General features: G+C 67.2%; 3 protein-coding genes and 1 long non-coding RNA gene across 9 annotated transcripts in view; 1 reads left to right on the top strand and 3 right to left on the bottom strand.

The window, feature by feature from the left end:
* The window catches only part of BIN3 (bridging integrator 3), a 41,277-nt gene extending 36,465 nt beyond the window's left edge, over positions 1–4,812 (top strand). The window contains exon 9 of the mRNA XM_039564172.1: positions 4,026–4,812. Coding sequence (XP_039420106.1) covers positions 4,026–4,172 — 147 coding nt within the window. The 3' untranslated portion in view covers positions 4,173–4,812. The remainder of the gene's footprint in view (positions 1–4,025) is intronic.
* On the bottom strand, positions 3,844–7,870 carry LOC104694837. Of its 5 annotated transcripts, XR_005603550.1 has the most exons (6): positions 7,567–7,870; positions 7,320–7,366; positions 7,127–7,225; positions 6,514–6,680; positions 5,046–5,271; positions 3,844–4,921 (listed from the first exon to the last, which is right to left on the bottom strand). It is a non-coding gene; the product is annotated as an uncharacterized LOC104694837 (long non-coding RNA). The 5 variants fall into 5 exon arrangements; XR_005603548.1 differs by having other exon boundaries at positions 3,844–6,352; XR_005603547.1 differs by having other exon boundaries at positions 3,844–6,347.
* A 22-nt stretch (positions 7,871–7,892) lies between these two features.
* On the bottom strand, positions 7,893–11,337 carry C22H8orf58 (chromosome 22 C8orf58 homolog; the record flags this gene model as incomplete). Its single annotated transcript, XM_039564156.1, is given in 7 exon segments — positions 7,893–8,117; positions 8,194–8,297; positions 8,480–8,567; positions 8,656–8,670; positions 8,672–8,844; positions 8,847–9,272; positions 11,253–11,337. Coding segments are annotated over 7 exon segments (1,083 nt in total), but the record flags the coding sequence as incomplete, so codon positions are not given.
* A 945-nt stretch (positions 11,338–12,282) lies between these two features.
* Positions 12,283–18,462, bottom strand: PDLIM2 (PDZ and LIM domain 2). 2 transcript variants are annotated; one of them, XM_039564170.1, is made up of 10 exons: positions 18,236–18,462; positions 16,966–17,071; positions 16,437–16,591; positions 16,020–16,089; positions 15,846–15,937; positions 15,706–15,751; positions 13,911–14,065; positions 13,491–13,636; positions 13,299–13,404; positions 12,283–12,832 (listed from the first exon to the last, which is right to left on the bottom strand). In XM_039564170.1, the coding sequence occupies exons 2-10, from the start codon at positions 17,056–17,058 to the stop codon at positions 12,637–12,639; spliced, it is 1,059 nt and encodes a 352-aa protein (XP_039420104.1). In that variant the 5' UTR covers positions 17,059–17,071; positions 18,236–18,462; the 3' UTR covers positions 12,283–12,636. The 2 variants fall into 2 exon arrangements, with proteins under 2 accessions (XP_039420104.1, XP_039420105.1); XM_039564171.1 differs by lacking the exon at positions 18,236–18,462 and having other exon boundaries at positions 16,437–16,588; positions 16,966–17,847.
* Positions 18,463–18,840: the final 378 nt, after the last annotated feature.

Below are 18,840 nucleotides of genomic sequence, written 5' to 3'. Positions count from 1 at the left end.
GAGGAGGAGGACGTTGGGAGAGGTGCACTCAGAGCACCCGGAGATGAGGGTGTCATTGCTGGGGCTGTTTGTGAGACTCTCCATCCTTATCCCTCTTCTTCCTCGGGAATCCTCTGCTTGCTTTCCCATCTATCTGCCCTGCCTCTCTTCAGGTGAGGAGTTTGTTGGGAAAACCGAGTGAAATCCCGTTTTTAACACCCAAAAAGGCAGCGTCACAACAAAGCTGATGCATCTCCCGTAGGCTGGACTAAAGCTGGTCCCAGATGGATGCAGCTCACATCCCTCCCTCCCTCCCTGCCAGCCTCCATGGGAGCCGCATCCCTCTTTTTCCCAGCACTGGCTGTATCCTTCCACCCCCGGGGAGGGATGCTGGGAGGAGAGCTTGGAATGTTTGTGCCAAGCCTGGGCTCGGGCTGTGTGTGCCCCCCTGGCTCAGGAGCTCTGGGAAGCGTTTCCCCATGGAAGTGGCTGAAATAAAATGGAAAAGGGATGTGATTTGCCCAAGGTAATGAGTCAGTGGCGAGCCAGGAATAGCACCCGGAGCCCTGAGTCAGCTCAGCAGCTGCTCACCTGCAGGCACCTGGCTGGGAAGGGCAGCCAGGGGGCTGCCGGGAGCATCCCCATCCCGGGTGAGAGCTGGCGTGGGAATTCTGCCCGGGTTTCCCTCCCTCCATGCCTCCCTGAGCTGATTCCTCGATGGAATTTCTATTTCCAGCCTTTTCTGTGGGTACCTCTCCAGGAGGGGGATGAGGCTGGAGGTGCATCCCTCCAGGAAAGGGCTGGATGGGGTGGGACTGGGATCAGCTGGCCCCGTGCAGGGGGCTGTGACTTTGGGGTTGTTTCTCCCTGGATCAAACCCACCATCCCAAGGCAAAACCATATCATTTTCCGTATTTTTTGGCCCTGGAGTGTGTGACAGTGACACCGTCCAGCGCCACGAGGAGATGGGAAGGGACCAGCTCTGGGAAAGGGAAGGACGCTGCTCCTGAGCACCTCCGTGGCTTTGACCCAAGCAGAGCCTCCCCAGCCTCCTCCCGGGGCGGGCGAGTTCCCATGGCACGGCCTGGCCGCGCTCCCGGGGCCGGGTGTCTCCTGACGCCGGGACATGTCCCGAGCTCGCAGGGCTGTAACATTCAACACCAAATTCTTCTCTCCACCCACGGGCCCGGGCCAAGCCAAGGGAGGCAAATATTTCCCTGGCTGGGGGCTTTGAAGTGGCCACATGGAGATGAAAGGGGGAGATTTTGGAGCTGGTGTGAGGCGTGAACAGCACTTCCTTCCCGCTTTGGGCTTTGTTTTCCAGCTAGAAAAGATGAGATTCCTTTGGGTTTTAATGGAATGGGCGGGAAGATGGAGCTGGCAGGCAGGGATGGTGCTGTGGGCTGGGGGAGCCCAGCCCTGGCAGTGCCCCCGGGTTTGTTTTGGGTAGGGCTGCCCCAAACAAGCGGCCGCTGCCCGGCTGGGCCATTGTGGCCGGGATCTATCGAAAGTCCGCGGAACACCGCGTCCCCAAACAGAATTAGTTCAGGACAGGTGGACTCGGGGCCGTTGGCTCGGGCTCAAAGGCGAGTTGGAGCTGGGATTTGATGGGATGGGGACGGAGCATATGGTATCCATAGCTGGAAAAGTACTGGGCTGGCGGGAGCAGGTAGGGCAGCAGGGCAAGCTGGCTGCAGAGCAGTCCCCCACTGTCACTGCCACCAATTTGGGATGCATCTCCTCCCTGGGAGGGTTTTCACTCCTGTTTCAACAGGAGAAATCATGAGGGGATCAATGCCAGTGGGATTTTGTTGGTGAAGCTCGGGAGACTCGGCTGGCGAGGCGCGGCGGTGCCCAGATGGTGCCAACTGGTTCTGCACTGGGGCCTGCTGGGGGAGAGGAGCGTCCCCAAGGACACCCAGCAGGGCCTGGGGACACGGGTGTCCCTCAGCAAGGCATCAGTGGCTGTGGGATGTGGGCAGAGGGGGAGCAGCATCACGGAATTGGCTCTGCTCTGGCTGCTCAGTCCAGTGTGGATGCTGGGGACAATCCTGGGGACAATCCTGGTCAGGGAAAAATCCTCAGGGACAATCCTGAGGTGCAGAGGGCAGTCCCGGAGCCAGTCCTGGGGAACAGTTGTCCCCAAATGCTGGGGAATAATCCTGAGAGCAATCCTGGAGGACAGTCCTGGGACGGATGGCCCCAGATCTTGGGGGACAACCCTGGGGACAATCCTGGAGGCAGCATCTGCCTCCAGCCCTGCCACCCTGACAGGATCCATTTCAACGCGCCGGCGCTTTTTCCGTGCTGGAATTGGCAGTGCCACTTGGCCATATGTGACTGAGCGGAGCCCAGCTGACTCCAGGCTGGGGACAAGGGACACGGGGTCTGCTCCAGAGCGCTGGCACCCCGCTTGGCATCCCTGCCCCCCGGATCCCTGCTCACCAGTGGCACTGCCGAGAGATTTCGGGTGGTTTTGGCCTCTCTGGCTTGCGAGGGGGTCCGGAGGATGTTCGGGGTGAGCCAGCTGTGGGGCTGTGGTTTGGGGGGCATGCAAGGATTTTGGGGGGTCCCTGCCAGCTCAGCCCTGTGTGGGGTTCGTTAGTCACTGTGTAAATGAGCACTGCTGTGACTCAGCCGGCACCGCTGCGTGGGGAGCCCCGGCCACGAGCAGCCCCCGGACCCCCGGGATGGACAGGCCTGGCAAGGGGGGGTTCAGGCAGCTGGCGCTGGAATGTGGGGCCCCAAGATCCCCCCCTCGGGCCTGCCCAAAATCGGCATCGTTTTGAGCAGGATTAGGGGAGCTGGTCTCCATGGAGACCATGTGTGTCTCCGCACCGGTGCTGCTGGAGATGCTGGGGCCCCTTTGGGAAACGGGGGCAATGCTGGCAGTGCCCACTCTGGGGGGCAGCGCTCCCCAATCCCTCCCTGAGGGATGTGGGGAGATGTCCAGGACAGGATCCCACATCTGCCACGGCACCAGGGGTCCTGCAGTGCCAGGGGTCCCACAGCACCGGGGGTCTTGCAGTGCCAAGGGTCTCACAGCACCGGGGGTCCTGCAGTGCCAGAGCCCCCACAGGCAGGGCTGGGGGTCCTGTGGCACCCGGCGGTCCTACAGTGAGGAGTTCCATGGTACCCAGAGGTTCTGCAGTTCCGGGGGTCTCACAGGCGGCACCGGGGGTTCCGAAGCACCAAAGAGTGCCTCACACAGGGCTGGGGGGGGGTCGCACAGTGCCAGGGCTCCCACAGCACCAGAGGGCTGGCAGGCAGGGCTGAAAATCCCGCGGTACCAGTGGTGCCGTGATACTCGGGGTCCCACGGCACCAGGGAGCCCCCAGGCAGCACCGAGGGGCCCTCAGCACTGGGGGTCCCACACTCAGGGCCGGGGGTCCCGCAGTGCCGGAGGTCCCGCGACACCGGGAGTGGGTCCCACAGCCCGAGGGTCTCCCGGGAAGGGCTGGGACCCCCTCCTCTCCTCGCTGGATCCCGCGCCCGAGCAGCCACCCCGCTGCCATCTGCGTGCGCTGACCCACGGGCTCCCGCGCCGGCAAAGCGCTGCTCGCTGCCGGAGATAATTGGCGGTGCTAATTAGCACGTTATTAACACACCCCTCCTCCTCCTCCTCCCCGTGCTTCGCACGGGGCACGGCGCTGCCGGGCTTGCCCCTCGCCGAGCCCACCGAGCCCTTCGCCTTGCCCACCGTGCCCACCGAGCCCCGACCCGCGGGCAGCGTGGGCTGGCGGCTCGTGGCGGTGGCAGCGGTGACAAACACGGGGGACGAGGCGGCTGCGGGAGGGTGGCGGGTGCCGGTGGCAGCCCCGCACGCGCGGCTCCCAGATGGGAAGCGAGCGGAGAAGGGCAGCGTGTTATTAAAATGTGTTGAGTTGTAATAATCCAAGGGGGTGGCATCGCCACATGGGAGGGAGCTATTTTAGACACCAACGCCGCGGCGAGGGGCTGCCGAGGGCACCCGCGAGGGGGACGGGGGGGTGCGGTGGGGAGGAGACCCCCATTCCCCTCCCTCCCCGATCCCCCTTCTCCAACAGGTTGTCTACTACACGGAGATGCACAAGATTTTTGGGGACCTGACTGCGCAGATCGACCGGCCCGGGCTGAGCGACGAGCAGAGGGAGCAGGAGAACGACGCCAAGCTCAGCGAGCTCCGCGCGCTCTCCATCGTGGCCGACGACTGAGGCGAGGATGGGGATGGGGATCCCCCCCTTTGATCCCAGCTCCCATCCCAGGGATGGATCTGTGGGGCTGGAGCTGCTCCCGTCACCCCACAGCTCTGCGCTCCTGCCCGGGTGAGGGTGAGGAGGCTGCCAGGGTCAGGATCGTCTTTGTCAATCCACAAATGAGTTTTGCCTTAAATTGGGGGGTGTTGGAGGAGCAGGATGAAGATTGGGATGTGGGGTGCTGGATTTTCCCAGGTTCCAGCCTCCCTTGGCACCCCCAGCACCCAGAGGGTGAGACCCCCCCTCCTCCTCCCCCTCATTTTGTGCCTTAGGAGCCCAGTGCCCCCCCTCAGGGCAGGGCAAAAATCACTCAAATCCCATTTTTTGAGGCCTGGGCAGAGGGCGATGCTTCCCGTGGCGAGCATCCAGCCCTCTTTTCCCAGGAATGGTACAAAGAGCCTCTACCCTAAAGCTGAGGGGTGCCCAGGAAGGGGACAGGGGACCCCAGACCCCAGAGCAGGGAAAATCCCTAAAAGGGAAACAACCCAGCCAGGAGCAAACCTATGGAAAACCGGGGGGGTTTCAGCCCCTCTTCGGTGTGCGGGGAGGGGGCACAGGGGCTCCGTCGCTTGTCCCCAATAAAGTTTTTGGCAGCGCAGCGCGGCCGGGGCCGTGTCGGTGTCGGTGCCACCGCCGGGCCGCTGTCGCCCTCTGCCGCCGCCCGGCCGCCACTGCAGGGGGGGGACACGGGGGGCTTGGGGTGTCACCTGGAAGGGAAAAACTGGGATTGAATTTCTCCCCCCCCGTGGAGGCGCGGGAAGGAAACGGCCTCCAAGCACGAGGAATTGGGTTTTCCAGTAAAATAGAGGGAATTTAGGGCTGAGCTGGCACCTTTAAGGGTAAGGAGAGGCTGCCTGCTGTGTCCTGGGATGTGCTGGATGGGATTAGGGGTTGGAAGCCCACCCTGGTGGGGTCCTGGTGGAGCTGACGAGGGTCCCGTGTCGGCTTTGGGGTGGCACGAGGCTTCTGCGGCTCCAGGTGAGGGCATGCGGCTCCAGACATCAGGAAAACCATCACCAGCTCTTCCCACCAGGACCCGGATGTGGCAAACAGGACCCTGCACGAGACAGGGAACAGCGGTCAGGGGTGTCCTGGGAAGCCCAGCAGAAAACAGGGAGATGGAAACCCCAAAACCAAACCTTCCCTTCCCAGGTGGAGCAGAGGGGATGGGACAGAGCCGCAGGAATGCTGGGGGCCGTCCCCAGTGAGGCGTTTGCAGGGACACGGCAAGGTCCCCCTGAGAGCATCCCGTGCCACGGCTCCTCCCCAGCTCCCAGCACGGAGAACTTCATCCCTCCCTCTCCCCTCGGCTGTTCCTTCCCAACCACATCACATGCCAGGCCAGGTTTAAGCAAAATAAACCCAGTTGCCACGGTTACCCAGAGCAGGGATGCTAAATATACAGAATATAGATATTTATATATATATTTAACTGCCACGCACGCAGCCCGTGCGCCCGAGCAAGGGACACGCTCTCCCACGGGATCTGAGCCCTGCAGACCTCGGGATGGATCCCGAGTGGGCAGAGATCCATGGCAACCCCTCCATGGCCTGGAGGTGTTGATTCCTGCCCGGATTCAATCCCACCTGGGCTCACCTGAACCCAACCTGGTGGCTTTGTCTGCATCCCTGCCACCCTGCGTGCCACAGCCAGACCTCCCCGGCCGCCTCACCCCCAGCATCCCACCTCTCCTGCATCCGGAGTATCCACAAATCCCAGCTCCTGGTCCATGCCCTCGGCTCCTCCTGCCCTCCCCCCAGCACTCAAGAGAGTGATTTCACCCCTGGAAACTTAACCCAGGCATTCCCAGGGATTCACTCTGCGTACTCTCCGCACTGGCTGGGGAGGAGAATTCCATCTTTTATAGTAAAAAGTGGATAATTACCGGGTTTTGCACCACCCACAAGATCCCAGCGTTAATAGGGAGAGCTGGCAGGAAGGGAAAATTTAACTCTACGATGTGGAACGTGCTCAGCCCCGGAGTCTGAGGCACCCCTGGGTGAGGTTCATCAGCACTCGCACCTCCGGGAGCAGACGGAAGGGAAGCAACACTCCAAGAGGATCCACGTGAGCAGCAGTGGGGCCATCCCGGGATGGGGACCATTCCCTGCTGATGAGCAAATCTTCCTCCTCTTTCCTCCCCGTCAGGAATTCCGGGTTAGCCCAGAGGTGTTGCAGCAATCCCGACTGTCCCCCTTCCTCCCCCAAAGCCCCCGACCCCCTCGGGGACAGGGACGGGTGTAGCAGATGCCAGCCCACCACCAGTCCAGCACCACCAATCCCAAGGGGTTTCCTCACCAATTGGATGAATTAACCCTGTCCAGGCCAGCCAACACCAGCACGCATCTGGGTCCACACCTTGGTTTTCCTTGTCAGGTGCTCGGGAGCTTTCCCTTGCTCCAGGTGATCCGGGGGTACCCGGGTGGGAAAGAGAGGCTCAGACCTCCCTCCTCCTCACCTGGGCTCTGAAAGGAGAATCAGCATCCCCTGGGACCGGCCCCAGTGTCCCCTTTGGGATCAGCCAGAGGGATTCAGCCGGGCTCTGCCAGGTGAGGGGAAGGGGTCCAGGTGGAGGTGGCAGAGGGGCAGCAGGGGAGGGGGTGCCCAGAGTCCCACCCTGCACTGGGAACACCCAGCCCCGTCCTGACCCCACCTCCCCGAGTCCCTCCCCGTTGGTCCCCACCCCGGGGGGCTCAGGAGAGCAGAAGGGGGGGGCGATGGGAAGAGGTTTGATGCTGGAAAGGAAAGGGCAAGGATAAAACCCCTCCCCTCCAGGTGTGCTCCAAAAACCCTTCAGCACCCCCTGATCAGGCTGTGACCCAGCCGGGGGGCACTGCCAGGGACCCCCTGCCCCCCAGCACCGAATCCAGCCCCTGTCATGAGGATGGACAGCGCGGGGATGAGCACTCACGTTTCCCGGGAAGGAGCGGTGGGATGCAGGAGGCTGCAGCTCTGAGGATGCCCCCGGGGCGTCCGGCTGGGAGCGGTGCCGGGAGGGCTCCGGGAGACGCTGCGGAAAGGAAAAACCCCAAGTGACGGTAGGAAATCGGCAGGAAAGGGGGAAAGGGAGGGAGGGAGGGAGGGAGGGAGGGATAACGGGATACCTGATAGGAGAGCGCCTGGCCGGGGCTCGGAGCAGCATCTTCCTCACCTGCGGCACCGTGAGGGGCTCCAGCAGCGCCGTAACAGCATCGACCCCCTCCTCATCCTCCTCTATCCCCCAAGCTGGGGAGCCCCGCTCGAGGAAGCCGCGCTGCTTCCTCCCCCCCACGCGATGCTCCCGGGAGCATCATCCCCGCCCCTCCCCAGCCCCGGCGAGGGCCCCCCGGAGCCCCTTCCCCCCCAGCGCACCCGCGGAGCGGCTCGAGGAGTCCGGGAGGGCTCAGGGGGAGGACGAGCTTTACCCCCAGCGCGAAGCAGCGGGACCCCTCCGGAGCCTGCCCGGGGCTGAGCTGGGAGGGGGCTCGGGCTGGACCCAGGGGAGGGGGCTCGGGAGCGGCGGCAGCCGCTTGAACCGTCCGTGGGACCGGGCCCGGGCGGACAAAAGGGGCGGAAAAGCCCTCGGAAGTGATGCGGCGGTGACGTGCCCTCGTGTGACGTCACGCCGGGCTTAGGGGAGTGACGTCACGGCGCGACAGCAAGCACCTCGCTAAGAGCCGCCTCTTTATGGGTGAAAAGAGTTTATTGTGGAAAAGGAGAAAAGGTGAAGAGGGGGCGCCGGGCCGGGGACCGGCCCCGGGGAGGCGTGACGTCATAGGGCGGGGTGTGACGCAGTTCCTCCATCCAGGTGTGGCGTTGGGAGCGGGAACCCCCCGTCCTACCTGCAGCGGCCGCCCCGCAGGGAGCGGCGGGTCAGGCGGGTGAGCAGCACCTTCACCCGGCCCCAGTGCGAGCGCCCCGTCCTGCCGGGAGAGGTGGGGTCAGCGGGGGGACCCGCGGGACCCCCCCCCGCCTCACCCCGACACCCCCCGGCCGTACCTTGTCCGGTGCCGGGGCACCCGCCCCGCCCTCGGAGGGGTCCAGCAGGCTGGGGGAGCTGACCGAGTGTCCCCACATCCTCCGGCACGGCCCGGGGTCAGCTGCTGCATGGGGGGACAAAGCTGGTCACGCTTGGGGGTCTGGGGGCATCGTCCCGCTATCCCACCCCCCTCACCTGGCGCTAGGTCCCGCCATCCCACCCCATTCACCCGGCCCTGCCGTTCCCGCATCCCCCAATGTTCATCTGGCTCCAGGTCCCATCATTCCCAAATCCCACCCCGCTCACCTGGGGCCTGGCTGTCCGAGCAGGAGCGTGGCCGGAACCCCTCGCCCCTCCACGTGCCCAAATCCTGCCTCGGAGGCTGCCGGGTGGGCTGCGGGCGAGGAGGAGACGGGCAGGGCGTGAAGCTGGGACCCCCACACCCCCTCCCCATTCATCCCCCCCTTCCCCCCGGCCCTCACCAGGGTGTCCGGGCGGGGCGCCCCGGGCTCCGGCCGCCTGCTGCCGGAGGACGCGGTTGTCCTGCTGCAGCCGCGCCAGGCGCTCCAGCATCTGGCACACGTGCTCCAGGTAGCGCAGCCCCTGCCCCGGCACCGCGGCCTCGGGCACAGCCCGGGGGTCCCGAGGGCTGCCGGGCGGCCGAGCCCCCCAGCCTCGGGCTCCTCGGGGTCCCGCGGGGGCTCTGCCAGGTCGGCGGCGCTGGCGCTGCGCCGGCTGAGCTGTCGCGGGCAGCGCTGCCTCCTGCTCCGCTGCGCTGCCTGCAGCAGCCTCCTGCTGGCCGAGCGGCTCCGGGGTGTCCGCGGGGGCTCCTCTCCGGGGGGCTTCTCCGCCGGGAAGCCGTCGAGGGAGAAGCTGCTCTCGGAGCCCAGCGGGGTGGAGGGCGAGTGCTCGTTGCTGGCCATCTCCACGCCGGAATCCTCGGACTCGGACTTGAGGAACCTCCCGCCGGCCGGGAGGCTGCTGGGGGGTCCCCGGGTGCTCATCCCCCGCGGGGGCTGCCGCGGGCTCTCCTGCAGCCGGCGGTAGACGCTGGCGGAGGTGTACACGATGCAGCTCTCGGCAGACTCCCAGGGACCATCTGCGGGGGGAGGGAGGACGGGTGGTCTCAGCTGGGGGGGGTCCCTGGGCAGAAAACTGGGTGCCCACCCCCCACACTGAACCCACTGGCCCCCCGAGCCCCCCGAGCCCCACAACAGCAGCTCCAGCTGTGCCCAAGGCCTCACTCCCCGCTGCCAAGGGGAGTTGCAGCCCCCCTGCCCAGGGACCCCTCTCCAGAGGGTCCCTGCAGCCGGGAATATGTTCCTGTGTTCCTACAACCCCAGCGTGTTGTCGCTGCTCCCCAAAAACACGGCCCCGGCCTCCATCATCCTTCTCCTCTTCTTCCCAAGCCACTCTGCTGAGCTGCTGGGGGGGCACCCACGGCCCCCACCCTGACTTGGGCAGGGCTTTTGAGCCGGGTTCTGCCTGTATCCCACTCCAGCTCGGTGCCGGCAACCCAGCACACAGCACGGCCACAGGATCCTGGCCATAAAACGGCTCCAGGGACCACCAGCTCCTCGCACTTGTCCCCACAGGATGGGGATGTGCCCCCCACCACGCCGCAGCTCCAGGTGGGATTGTGCCGCATCCATGGGGGGGTCTCGGCATTCCTTGCCCAACACTCACCTCCCTTCCCGGCCGCTCCCCGGCGAAGGGCTCAGGGAGGTGGGAGCGGAGCTTCGGCACATCCTGCGGGCTGCCCACCCCCCAAAAACCCCACTCGGGGGCTGACACCCCCCCTCCCCCTCCCCAAACACACTCACAGCAGCTGAACCTCCTCTTCCAGACGGCGCGGGAGCCACCCCACATCCCCGAGAGCCAGAGCCGAGTGCCGGGCGCGCGTCCCGGCGCTCCCTTTTATAGCCACCCCAGCCGGCGACGAGCCCTGTATCCAGAGGCACCTCATTACCGGACTGGTTCCCAACTGGTTCCTCGCAGGGTTTGGGATCAGCGATACTGGCTGGGCCAGTGGTTAAGGACTCCCTTCCCACCCCAGCTGGGAAGGTGAGAGGGTTGTTTGGGCGCCGGCAGGCAGCCAGGTGCATCCCGCCAAATCCCAGGAAACTCACTCAGGACTCCAGCGTGGGCTGAATTCACCGGTCGGGGGTCCCAGTGCTCCCAAATCCCTGCCCTTCCTGCAGCCCCCCCACTCACCGCGCATCCCTCAGGGGCTGGAGAGGCCGAGGGGAGCCGGGAAGTCGCGGCCAGCCCTGGGACAATCCGGCCGTTCAGTGGGATTGAATCCCAGCAATGCCGGGGCGCAGCCCGTCCGCCCCAGCAGGATTGAATCCCAGGAATTCCGGGGGGCAGCCCCCCCACCGCAGCCCTGTGGCCGCTGCCAGCATCCCAGTTCCCACACGCCGCAATTCCACAGGCTGCAGGACCGCTTGCCCCGCCACCACGGGGGTGTCACCGGAGCTCCGCCGGCGCGGGGGGCACAAGCGGGGCGAGAAGGGGCATGGGGGGTCCCCACCCGCTCCTCCTGGGGGTGCCCCCCACGTTGGCAGCTCCAGCTCAGCCCCCAGTACCTCCTAGATGTTGCTGCTGGAGGCGGGTCCCGGCACAGCCGGAGCTAGGGCACACACGGAGATGGGCCCAGGGTTTTGGGGACCCCCACGCCGCATTTGGGGACCCAGCGGGCTCTGGGGGAAGGCACCGGCCCGTCAGCCCAAACATGGGAAGGGAAAACCTGAATTCCCAGCGCAGCCGGTAGCCTGGGCCCCTCCCAGCAGGGAGTGGGATGAAAACCAGGGGTCCAGGGACCCACTTTAGCACAAACTGGGGGTTCCAGGAACCCCCCAGGTTCCTTCTCAAACACAGACAACGCAAACTGGGGTCCCAAGGACCCCAAGTTCCCTCTCCAGCACAGACACCTCAAACCAGAGATTCCTGAGGATCCCTTCCAGAATGATCCTCGCAGGTTGGAGACCCCGAGGGAACCCCCAATCCAGGCCAGACATGGGGGGGGGGGGGGGGGGGGGGGGGGAGTCCCCCATAGCCCCAGGGGCCACCGACTCACCGAGGTCACCACGGAGCGGCTGCACCGTGAAGGCTCCGCGGCGGCGCAGCATCCTCGGGATGTGCCGGGAACGGGGGTGAAACCGGGACTGGGGTGCTGGGAGCCGGGCAGGGAGCACCGGGAGCCGGGCGGGGAGCACGGGGGCTGCTCCTCCGCTGCTTTATGGGGGCAGGGCTGGGGGGCGGCACAGCCCCGGGGCGGGGCGGGGGTGGGGGGCCCGCCCCCTGCCCGGGCAGCCCCTTTGCCCCCAGCCCCAGCTCAAAGCGGGCTCAAAGCGTTTATTCCCCTTTTTCCCGTGTGGAGGGCGGGACCATCATCATCCTCCCTCCCTGGGTGTCATAGAGCCATGGAATGGTTTTGGTGGGAAGGGACCTTAAATCCCATCCAGTGCCACCCCTTTCCACTATCCCAGGGTGCTCCAAGCTCCGTCCAGCCTGGCCTTGGACACTTCCAGGGATCCAGGAGCAGCCACAGCTCCCCTGGGATGTTCAATTGGGAATTCCATGGTGAGAGCTCCGTGACCGAGCCCGGGGCGCACGGGGGGGCTGTGGCGCACCCCAAACAGACCCCAGTGAGACCCCAGGCACGAGGGGAGGGGGGTCCTCGCTGTCCCCGCCGCGGAGGGACAGGGGAAGGGACAGGACCCTCCCAAGTGGCTGATAACAGCTAATCCCAGATAACAGCGAATCCCAGATAACAGCAAAGCCGTGCAGGCGGGCACGAAGGGCGGGGAGAGGTGATAAGAGCACCTGGAGCAGGACAAAGGCCTCGGCCAACAGCCCCCAATAAACCCGGACACCTCCCAGGGACGCTGGGAGGGGCCATCCCACCCTGCGGGGAGCTCTGACCTTCCCGAGGGCAGGACAAGGCCGGCTGGAGCAGCACCGGAGCCCTGCCTAGCCCTGGACCCCCACCCTGGGTGCAGGCAGGAGGGTTGAGGGGTCTGGGGGGTCCCTGTCTGCACCCTGGGTTTGGCGTAAAACCCCCCTTCCCCCTGCCCTGGGGCCCCGGCACAGAGCAGACACGGCAGTGGAGCAAATATATATTATATTTATAGAGAATCTGGTTTAATTGCTCGGAGAAGCCCTTTGCAGTCAGTGCCCAAGCGGTGCCAGCCCCCTGCTCCGGTACCCAAGTGCTCAAGCGACCCCCCCCAATGTCCCCTCGGTGTCCCCCGGGCTGAGAACTCACCCAGCTCATCACACACACCCACAAAGGGGTGAAGATGGGCGGCTGCAGCGCATGCCCCCCAAATCCCATCCATGCCCAGCCTGGCAGTGCCCTCAGCCCCCCACCCCAGCCCCACCGCGGTGGGGTGGGACCGCCCTGGGGACACGGGGGGATGCTGGCGGTGACCCCCTCGCACGGTGCCGGTGGCCAGGGCTCAGGAGCGGGGGGACACAGGGCGGGGGACGGGGCCCCCCGGGGGTCCCTGGTAGCGCAGGCGGGCGTGTTTCTCGCAGAACAGCTCGTCCCCCACCCAGAAGTGGCCGCGCATCTTCAGGCTGAGGCCGCAGTCGGCGCAGGTGTAGCAGGATGGGTGCCGGTAGCGGCCGTCCTGGATCCTCACCGCCTGCGTCCTGGGGGTGTGGGGACATGGGGTCAGCCGAGGCACCCTGCGTGTCCCCAGGGTCCCCTCGCACCCAGGGTCAGCCCCATCGTGGCCCTGGAGCGCTGGCAGGGATGGATCCTGCCCTGGGACCACCCTGGCCTCACTCACACGCCAGGACCACCTCCATTTTTGCCCTGCGGGGCCAATGGCAAGGATGGATCCTGCCCTGGGACCCCCCAGCCCCATTCCCAGCCCAGGATCAGCCGCATTTTAACCCTGCCGGGAGTGACAGCTGGGATCGATCCTGCCCTGGGACCTGCCCCACCCACACCCGGGATCCGCCGCATTTTATCCCCGCCACGAGCAACGTCAGGGACGGATCCTTGTCCGGGGACACCCCCACCCCGAGAGCAGCCCCTTTTTTTGGCTTTGCCAGGAGGGGTGGCAGGGACAGACCCAGCTCCGGGACCCCCCAGGCCCCCAGCCCCACTCACGCAATGCTGCTCCCGCACTTCTCACAGACGTGAAGCTTCTGCACCCCCGCCACGGGCTTGCGGGCCCCGGCCGAGAGCCGGCTGGGGAAGGGAGCTGCGGGACCTCCTGCGGGGACACGAGGCCATCAGGGGGAGTCCTGCCACCCCCTGTGGTGGTGCCAGACCTCCCACCTCCCCCCGTGCCCCCCTCACCTCCTTCCTCATCCTCCAGAGCCTCCTGGAGCAGGCGGAAGGTGCTGGATTGCCGCGGGGCCGCCCGCAGCTCGCGGTTCTCCTGCAGCATCTTGTAGACCTCCGAGTCCTCCTCCAAGCGCCGCATGGCCGGCTCCGAGCCCTGGCTGTGGGGCGGTAGCCCGAGGGGAGGTTTTGGGGGGGTTCCCAGCGCCCGGATTCCAGGATCCACTCGGCTGCACGCCGCTGCCCGTCCGCCACCTGCTCCCTCCACCCCGGGAGCTGCCCCGGCCTGCCCGGCCCTCCCACTGCCTACAGGTGAGTTAACCCTTTCCGCGGGCTCCCTCAGCACCCACGGGTGACAAACCGGCGTGGGGACATGGGGCTGGGGGCTTCCCTGCCGCTGAGTCCCCCCCACACAGCCCCCAGCCCGCTCCGTACCTGTGGCAGGTGCTGGGAGAGGGGGAGGAGAGGCGCCGCTCCCTGAGCGTTTCCCAGGGGTTTGGGGGGGCTCCGGGCCCCAGCGAGGGTGGGCAGGGGGGTGGGGGCAGGATGGGTCCCTGGGAGCTGCTCTGGCGGGTCAGGCGTCCTCGCTCCTGGCAGGGGGAGAACCGATGGATGTCCAGGGGGAGCCGGGCTGGGGTGGGGCACTGCAGCAGCCCCCCAAAATGACCTAAGGGTGCCAACAGACCCTCCCTCTCCCCCCAGGCACACAAAGTACACCCGGACCTGGCCCAGGGGCTTCTCCCAAGCCCAGGTTCCCAGAGGGATTCAGGGATGCTCCATGGGGCAGCTGCTTCTCCTTCCCACCCGGGCTGGGGTCAGCGGGACCCCCCCAAGGGGGGTCAGGGCAGCACCCCCACCCCATAACCCCACGCCTGCGCCTCTCCTCTCCCCACCATCTGCTCCTGCTTAGCGGCCCCGGCGAGGCCGGGAAGCGGAACCCTGGATAAGTGGAAGCCGATGTTCCTGGGAGCAGCTGCCACGCAGACGGGGATGAATCCCAGCAGGACCCCGGGGTGGGCACGGGGACCCCCTGCCTGGACCCGTGGAGAGGGAGAGGGGCAGCGCTGAGGCTCTGTGGGGTCACGAGGGATGAGCTAAAATTAGGCACGGAGGGAGCTGGGCCTTGGCCTCATCCCTGCTGGCATCCAGCACCAGCCTGCCTGGGATGCGAGGAAGAGTGGGGTCCGAGGGCAGCCATCCCCTCACCACCCCCTTGGGCACAGGGGTTTGGGTGGGGGGCATTGGGCACGGCATCCTCATGTCCCCTGCCCTGTGGCTGGAGTGTCCGAGCTGGGAGGGACCCTCTGGGACAGGGAGGGACCCTCTGGGACAGGGAGGGACCCTTCGGAGCCGGCACCAAAGCAAACAAGGAGCTGGGGAGGAAGGAGGGAGCGGGCGGCCGGAGGAGCCAAGGGGCGGCCGGGGCTGCGGCCAAAGGCAGCTGGGAAGGGCCGCGCTCGGGGCCGCGGCTCTTCCCAATTTGGGCTTGAAAAACAAGAAAAAGAGAAAGCAGGGAGGGAGGAAAGGAGGGAGACGCCAAGGCCGGAGCCAGCGGCTGCCCGCAGGGAGGGACGGGGCGGCCGCGGGCGTCCTGGGACTGAGCTGGGGGGTGGAGGAGGCATCCAGACCCCGGGCATCCCGATCCCACTCCCGGGTGTCCCACCGCGGCGGGGGCCGGCGGCGGTGCCGGGGGTGCGCCGGGCCGTGGGTCCCTGCCCGGCCAACACCCCAGCGCCCCGGGTTAGCCGGAGCGGGGCTGGGCCTCCCCAAACTGGTTTGGCCTCCCCAGGCTGGCGCCGCTGCCAGGAGGAGCAAAACATCCCTGGGCAGGTGCGGCGGTGCCCGCGGGGCCGGGGGTGCTGCCAGCGCGGCGGGGAGGGGACACCGGCGGCGCCCACCGCAGACGGGGACCCGGAGGGACAGCAGGGCTGGGCAGTGACGTGGCCGTGGGGGTGCAGAGGGAGTGGTTTGGGGGGCTCAAAGTGGGGTAGTTTTGGGGCTCAGAAGAGCTTTGGGAACTTAAAATGAGGTGGTCTGGGGGTCAAGGGGGATGGCATGGCCTTGCAAAGGGGAATGGTTTGGTGGTTCAAAGTGGGGTGGTTTGGGGCTTAAAATGGAGATGATTTTGGGGTTCAGAGGGGGATGGTTTGGGGGTTCAAAAGGTTTCGGTGCACAGAAGCCCCCCCAGCATCTCTGCCTGGCCGCTGCAGGCCCCCAGCTCCCTGCTCACCTGGCAGAGGCTGGGACAGGTGAACTCCTGCTCCAGGGGTTCCGAGCTGGGGGAGAGAACAGCGACATCAGGGGGGTCCCTGACCTTCCCCAGACCCCTGCCCACCCCCCAGCCTCACACACAACCGGGCGCAGCCTTACCTGGCACTGCCAGGTGGGTGGGCGAGGGATGCCAGGCTGGGATCGGGGGTTCTCAGGGCACCCTGGCTCTCATTCCGCATCCGCAGCGTGTCCTGGGGAGGGGAGGGCGACTCCAGCAGCTGCCACCGGCTCTGGGTGGGGGGCCGGGGTGTGCAGGGGCTGCCCAGGGCTCACCTGGAAGCGCGTGGCCAACCTCTCCGGTGAGGTGTCCCCGTTGGTGTGGCTGGGAGGTGGCACCGGGGACCTGGGGACAAGGGAGAGCAGCGGGGTTTGGGATCTGGCCCAGCAGCACAAAGCCCCTGGGCACGGCACGGTGTGACCATTCCCCGCAGCCCCCGGCAGCGGCAATGGGAGCAGCTGCGTCCCCAACTGGGACCAGTCGGCCAGGTAACGGCTGCCAGCGCTGCCCGGCCTCGTTAGCACCCGACTCCTTAATTAGAGAGCCGGGAAGGGCTCCCGCGGGGATGGCGCAGCCCCAAGAGCCGCCGCGGGGGAAACAAGTGACACACACGTGCTTGGGGACCCCAGCCCGCGTGCAGACACCGCTGGCACCCAGGGGCGGTGTCCGGGCTGCCCCCAGCACCCACCCACCTCTCCACCTCCAGCCGGAGCTGCCCGGGGCTCTGCTTGATCTTGTTCTGTGCCTCCACGTTGAGCATCTCGGCCGCGCTCTCCCCGTTGATGGTGACAATGACATCCCCCGGCCGGAGGTCACCCGCGGCCGCCTTCCCGTGCTCCGTCACCTCCATGGAGAAGGGGACATGGGACAGTCCCGGTGACACCCCCCTGCAGTGCAGCATCCCCCGTGCAGCCCTCAGCCCCCGACCCCACCCCGCTGGGATGCTCCCACCCGCTGCAATCCCCACGGCCTGACAGAGCAGTGCCAGACCCTCTGCCGGGAGGGGACCAAGGCCTTGGAAACAACACCCGGAAATTTGGCACAGCCCTGCCCAGCCCGGGGGCCACAGGAGCCCCCCCCGCCGCCGTCGCCCGCCGTGGGCCGTTCCCACGGAGCAGGATCCCTCAAGGACAGCAAACAGGATCCGCTCCCCCGAGCAGCCCGGCCCGCCCGGCGCCCCGGCGGCCTTCCCCGGCCGGGGGACACGTGGGGGGCTCCTACCTTGGAGACGGTGATGGGCTTCCCGAAATCTCTTCCCCCGGAGATGCGGAAGCCCCACGGGGCCGGGCCGGGCAGTGTCACCGTCAGCGGCATGGCAGCGGCGGCTCTGGGTGGGCAGCAGGGAGGTGTCAGCGATGCCGGGCACGGAGGGAATGAGGCAGAGGGGATCCCCCTCCTCCTACCCACAGACCACCCAGTGAGGGCCTCCCTGTGCCCGCTGCACCCTGAGGGTCCCCAGCGCCGGCAGCGCTTTCCTTCCGGGGAGGGGACCCAGGTCCTCGCAGGGTGTCAGCAGGCACCGCCGCTTCCTCTTGCACCCCGAGGCCGGCGGCTTCCTCCCCCGGGGCCAGGGGGTCCCAGGCACCCCGTGGTGCAGCTGAAACAGCCAAGGTCGTTCCCAGGAGCTGGAGCAAGGCAGGAAATCGGTGACGCCTTGGCAGCAAGGCCAGCGCTGTGGCCTGGCAGAGCCGAGCCCGTGGGGTTTGGACGGGAGGATGTGGCAGCGAGGGACGGATCCTGCTGCTCGCCACAGCAGGGTCCGACACCCAGCAAGGACCAGGAGCCCCAGTCCTTCATCCCGCAGCAGATCCGCACTGGTGAAGGACGCTGAGGATCCCCCGGGGGTGGCACAGGGTCCCCATGGCACCCCAGCGAGCGGCGCAGCTCTTGGCTCCGATGGGATGGGTGGGAATGGGCACCCCTAAACCCACACCAGATCCCATCCCACCCATCCCGCCACAGCCCGGGACAGCTGGGTAGCCCATCTGGAACCGGGCACCCCATCCGGCACCGGGCACCCCGTCCGCAGCCGCCGGGAATGTTAAAAATCCCAAGCGCACAAAGAGGGGCTTGAGAGGCTGCCCGGAAGAATTTCCTGGGCTGGGCTTCCAGCGCCGGGAGGAAACCCCAAACCCCAAACCCCCTCCCCACGCCCAGCCCCGCTCAGCATCCCTGGGCAGCAAGGGCTGCCGGCCCGGGGACCCCCACACCCGGCTGGGCACCAACCCCAGCCCCCCCAACAGTCCTGCACCTCTTCTCCAGACCCTGCACCCCTTCTCCATCCCCTGCACCCCACCTCTGTCCTATGCTCCCCTCCTCCATCCCCTGCTCCCCTCCTCCATCCCTGCACCCCTCCTCCATCCCTGCACCCCTTCTCCAGCCCCCGTACCCCCCCTTTGTGTTCTGCACCCCTTCTCCATCCCTGTCCCCAGCTCTGCCCGTGCTCCCCTTCTCCATCCCCTGCTCCCCTCCTCGGCCCCCCGCACCCCACCTGTGTCCCCGCTCCCTCCCGGCTCTGTCCCCGCCGCACAGCGATGTCTTTGTGCCCGCGGCGACTGGCGGTGCCGCCTGGCACCCGCGGGGCGAGCGGCGGGGACGGGCGATGCCAGGAGGCGTGGGGACTTGGGGACACAGGGACTTGGCACCCGCGGGGATCTGGGGACCTGGAGACCTGGGGACACAGCGGCGGGACAGGCTGCCCGCACACCCCTCCCCACCCCCGGGCACCGGGACCCCCGACGGACGGACACTCCCGACAGCCGCAGCCGGCGTCCCCCGACCCCTCGCGCCCCCCGCACCTCCCCAGTCCCCCGTGCCCCCCGCACCCCCGCGCACTCACCGGGGCGGCCGAGCCGGGCGGCCCCGCGGGGCTGCGGAGCCGAGAGCAGCCCCGGGACGGCACCGCCTCCTCGGGAGGAGCCGGGCCGGGCCGGGCCGGGCTGAGGGCACGGCCACCCCCCCGACGGGGCGCACGGCGGCGGCTGGGCCCGCCCCGGCACCGACCGGGCCCGCCCCGGCACCGACCAGGCCCGGCCGTGGGCGTGGGGGGATCCCCGCGGCCCCACGCAGCGTCCTCCCCCTGCTCCCGCCCCACGG

Source organism: Corvus cornix, chromosome 22 (assembly GCF_000738735.6).
Source record: "Corvus cornix cornix isolate S_Up_H32 chromosome 22, ASM73873v5, whole genome shotgun sequence".
In the NCBI taxonomy this organism is placed as follows: Eukaryota; Metazoa; Chordata; class Aves; order Passeriformes; family Corvidae; genus Corvus; species Corvus cornix.
The sequence above is the reverse complement of the archived record's forward strand: the minus strand, read 5'-3'. Positions and strand labels throughout refer to the sequence as shown.